The 4840-nt window shown below is 35.3% G+C and overlaps 1 protein-coding gene across 1 annotated transcript in view; it reads right to left on the bottom strand.

The window, feature by feature from the left end:
* The window catches only part of PRKCI (protein kinase C, iota), a 71308-nt gene that overhangs the window by 27915 nt on the left and 38553 nt on the right, over nucleotides 1-4840 (bottom strand). Inside the window, exons 5-6 of the mRNA XM_010835231.1 lie at nucleotides 3085-3170; nucleotides 1576-1716 (exon numbers count right to left, since the gene is read on the bottom strand). Of these exons, the coding sequence (XP_010833533.1) occupies nucleotides 1576-1716; nucleotides 3085-3170 (227 nt within the window). The remainder of the gene's footprint in view (nucleotides 1-1575; nucleotides 1717-3084; nucleotides 3171-4840) is intronic.

The raw sequence follows: 4840 nt of genomic DNA, 5'->3' as shown, positions 1-4840 counted from the left end.
CATTTTTTAATCCAGTAATTCTACTTCTGCAGCCTTAAGGAAATAATAAGATTAATCTACCAGGAAGTTCACTATGATTTTCCTTATAGGAAAATGTAGAAAACAACTCAAATAGGGAACTGGTTAAATAAATTATGGTAAAGACACAAAAAAAAATGTGCAAAAAAATGAAGAATATATAGGTACAGAAAGATGAACAAAATATATTGTTCAGCAAGAAAAATGGGTTAGAAAACAGTAAACACAAAGTCTTATTTTTGTTAAAAAGTGTGTAAAAGAACAAGACATAAAAACATTATATGCTTTTTGATGGATAAACACACCACCTTCTATGAAGTAATCTCAAAACAACTCACAAAAAAACCAAAAATCATAATCTAATCAAACCTCTTCACATTCAACTGTTAACACACAGAAAATAAAGAGGACAGGAGACCATTTTAAACATAACCATGAAGAAGCAAGAGAAAGATTCTGAAACACTTTAAATGATAACACTATTTCTTCAACAATTAAATTGTAAGGGAAAGAGAGAGAGAGGGAAGAATCAGTAAATTTAAAAATATCTTAGATGTATCAATTAATTATAAATATGAATTTAATTTAGATCCTGATTCCTAATGAAAATTATGAAAACAAAATTACAACATTTATGTGACAACCAAAATTTTGAACATTGGCTCGATGGATATTTGACAACTTCACCGCCCCCTCACAACCCCCTGGTGGATCCAGGCTGAAGAATCCAGTAGTCCAGTAAGTGCAGATGCAGAGCAAAAAGAGGAATTTGTTTCAAAATACTATAGTATGAAAAAAAAAACACACACCAAAATACTATAGGATGAGTTCAGGCTAACTGGGTATGGGCAGAGATTGGTCGTGAGGTGGTAACTGTTGGAGCTGGATAACTGGTATATGAAAGTTCATTATACTGCTCCATCAGGTCTTATATATGTTTACAAATTTTTTAATATAGAAGGATTTTAAATCTTTATGCATATAAATTTGCATAGCTCTGGAAGAATACGCACCAAATGACCATTACCTTTACATAGTAGATTTAATGGAGGATATTTATTTAAGTTTTTTATTCATCTTTTTTCTATGATGAACACGTTTTAATTTCATATTTAAAATAGAAAGTGAAAAACAAAAATTTTAAGTGCAAAAGCTTCCCCATTATCTCACACTTCACATAGTAAACAGGAAGCCTCTGACTCTTCTCACCTGCTTTATGCTTAGTACAGATGCTACAATAATGGGAGCTTAGACTGAAGAGTAGCTAAAAGAAGAAAAACATAGCTTTTAAATGATTCTCCTTACATTTTTCTAATTTAGACCAAAGGATTTTACAGCAGGTCAAACAAAGAAGTTAACCATATCCTATAAACAAATTTGTAGTAATCTAATTCCAAATTCACAATATGTTAACTGTACTCCTAAAGTGTTCCTAGTCACATTCTGTAACAACACTGTTGAGCTTTGATTCCTTAACGTTCCCCTGTTTTAGTCTTATGTTCTAGCAGAGTTATAAAAAATCCTCTATCAAAGAAAAATTAGACAATGGTGTCTTACCGGTGGCAACGAATGCCGCCCACATTCAATTGTGACAAGTTTGTGGCACTTCTTATGAACCAGGAGCTTGCAGTTGATACACTTATATCCTTGACGTCCAAGTCCCCAAATTCGGTCAGTGCAGATGGCACAGTGCGCACGCTGGAGAGATTAATTCAACAGTATTTTTTTTTAATTAACAAAAAACACATCATAAACTTTCCCAACAGTTTACTCATAGAACACTGAAATAAGTAGTTTTCTTCTCTAACTCAAATTCCTTCATCATACACAACTTAAAGCTATGATGGTCATGGGAAATAAACAGAAAATAGAGCTTGTTTTAAAGAAACAGTGAAATTTGTAACCATGATGTTTCCTAAGTCCATGGATTTTCAGTCTTTTTCTAATTAGGTTCAGAGTAATGAAAATAGGAAAAGTGAATTAAACTTGAAAAACATGGCAGAAAACCTGTGCAAGGACTCTCAAGCAAACATAAACCTTCTAGACTGTTCAGAGGTCAAACATGTCTTATGCAGCAACATCTAAAGTGACTTTTCACTTCAAAACTTTTAAAATATCTCTGCAACTGGGAATAGGAATTTGGGAACCTCAGGTGGTGGCTTCTATTACATTAATGAACTGAGAACTCAGCACAGTTAGAATGGAAATGGAATCCATATATTTGTAGTTGTCAAGAGTAGGTAAAAACATGGACTTCTGGAGAAAGACTGCTTTCAAACCTTGGCTCTGTCACTTACTAGCTGGGTTATCTTGGGCAAGTTATTTGACTATTTTGCACCTCAGTTTCTTCATCTCTAAAATGGAAAATAGGGACTCCCCTGGTGGTCCAGTGGTTAAGACTCTGTGCTTCCACTGCAGGGGGCACGGGTTTGATCCCTAGTTGCAGAACTTAAGATCCCTTAAGCTGAGTGGAGCGGTACATGTCAAGCATTCAGAAGAGTGCATGGTACATAGTAAAAACTAGGTAAGTGTCTGCAAAGATCATTTTCGAAAACAGAGAAAACTAAAGGAAAAAACCCAATAGTAAATGGTCTGCAAACTAAACCTTGCTTATTTTTTAGCTGTCTTGAATTATATTCAAAATATCCAGTTTTCTTACAGCTATGGTAATCATATAACTAATCATTCAATCCGGAACATTTTTAAGAGTCAAGAGATGCTATTAAAAAGTACTTCAAGATAGCAAATGCACTACACTGGGCAAACTGGGAATTATAGGTCACCCTACTGGTGACTCAGGCAGTAAAGAATCTGCCTGCAGTGCAGGAGCCTCAGATTCCTGGGTCGGGAAGATCCCCTGGAGAAGGGAATGGCAACCCACTCCAGTATTCTTGCCTGGAGAATTCCATGGACAGAGGAGGCTGGTGGGCTACAGTCCATGGAGTAGCAAAGAATCGGACGTGACTGAGCAACTAACTCTTTACTTACTCCTTTAGAAGGGAGTAACAGTAGAGAGGAAAAAAACAGATTTCTCCAATTATCAACATTCAGCAAACTAAGGTTTACCCTGTTGAAACGCTTGGCTTGAAAAGTGTGTCCATTTGCACAATAAAGCTTTCTCCAGCGGCGTGCACCTCGTCTGTAAATGGATTCTAAACAGAGATTAAAAGTTTTTAAAAAAGAGCAAGTGTAATTATAAGTCATTTTATAATAAAGTCTATGATTTTTTATGATATTCACTACAAAAAAAATATATTGATTAAAAACCTGAAAGTGAAAAAATAAAATAGATTCATCAAGACATCAGATGAAAATAAAGCCCATGGAGTATAAATATTTGAAAAACTATTACTGCTTTTCTGTTATTTTTTCCCTTTTAATTTTGAAAAAATTGTAAGCCCACAGAGAAGTTGAAAGAATAGAACAATAAATGCCTTCATCTTTCAACCACATTTATCAGTTACAATCACTTTGCCACATTTGCTTTCTTCTCTATTTACACATACACTTTTTTAATGAATCATTTAAAAATAAATTGCAGACATCGTAACAGTTCACCTTTAAATATCCAAGTATCCATGGCCTGAGATTAAAGACACTCCCCCTAATTCTATTTGACCACAATACCATTACGGTGTCTTAGAAAGTTAACATTAATTCAGTAACATCTAATATACAGTTCATATGCAAATTTCCCATTTGCCTGAAAAGTATCTTTCAGTTTTCTTTTTCTCTCTGGGATCCAGTCAAGATTTAGGCATTGCATTTCATTACTATACCTTTTCTGTCTCTTTAATATATGCTAAACCAATCACTCTGTCTCATTTACTATTGCTTGTTTTTTATCATGTTGAAAAAGTTTAGGCAGCTGTTTTATCTTAAGTCCTACACTCTGGATTTGTCTGTTTCCTAACTAGACTCAAATCTAATACAGATCTGTAACACTTCCCACATATTAAATACTTTTGGCAAAAATAACACATAGGCGATGTGTATTTCTTACTGCATCACATCAAGGAATATACAAATGTGAGATTGTTGACTCCTACAAGGTATTCAATCACTCTATTAAAGACAGTGATGGCTAGTTTTCTTCGTTTTATAAGTATAGTACTGTATAACGAACATTTTGTAACCACAAGAATATTTTCTTCCACAACAATCTTTCATTCAATGGCTTTTATATTTTTAAATACTCTAAATACTTTCCCTAAACAAACTAAGAGGTTCCATGAGATCAAATCAACTCTACCAGTGTAATTTTGGTTAAATCAATCACTATTACATATATTTCCTATTTAGTCATTCCACAGTAATAGAAATACTGTGGAGAGTCCATTAGCTTTCTAAACTCATTTTAAAGCAAATATAGCACTGGGTCTATTATTTAAAATTAATAAAGAATAAAACAGGTAAAATGCTCTGAAATAGAAATCCTGAGAAGCATAATGTGTGTGCTGTCCACCAGGCTCTTCGGTCTATGGGACTTTCCAGGCAAGAATACTGGATTGGGTATTCTTATTCCAGGCAAGAATACTGGATGGGTTGCCATCTCCTCCTCCAGGGGATCTTCCCCACCCAGGGACTGAACCCCCACCTCCTGTGTCTCCTGTACTGGCAGGCGAATTCTTCACCTCTGAGCCACTAACATGCGTGTGTGTTAGTCATGCTTAGTCACGTCCGACTCTCTGGGACCCCAAGGACTGGGACCTGCCAGGCTCCTTTGTCCGTGGAATTCTCCAGGCAAGAATACTGGAGTGGGTTTCCATTTCCTTCTCCAGTAGATCTTCCCAACCCAGGGATCAAACCTGGGCCTCCCACC

The sequence above is a fragment of the Bison bison genome, unplaced genomic scaffold (genome assembly GCF_000754665.1).
Source record: "Bison bison bison isolate TAMUID 2011002044 unplaced genomic scaffold, Bison_UMD1.0 scf7180017864040, whole genome shotgun sequence".
NCBI lineage: Eukaryota > Metazoa > Chordata > Mammalia > Artiodactyla > Bovidae > Bison > Bison bison.
The sequence above is the reverse complement of the archived record's forward strand: the minus strand, read 5'-3'. Positions and strand labels throughout refer to the sequence as shown.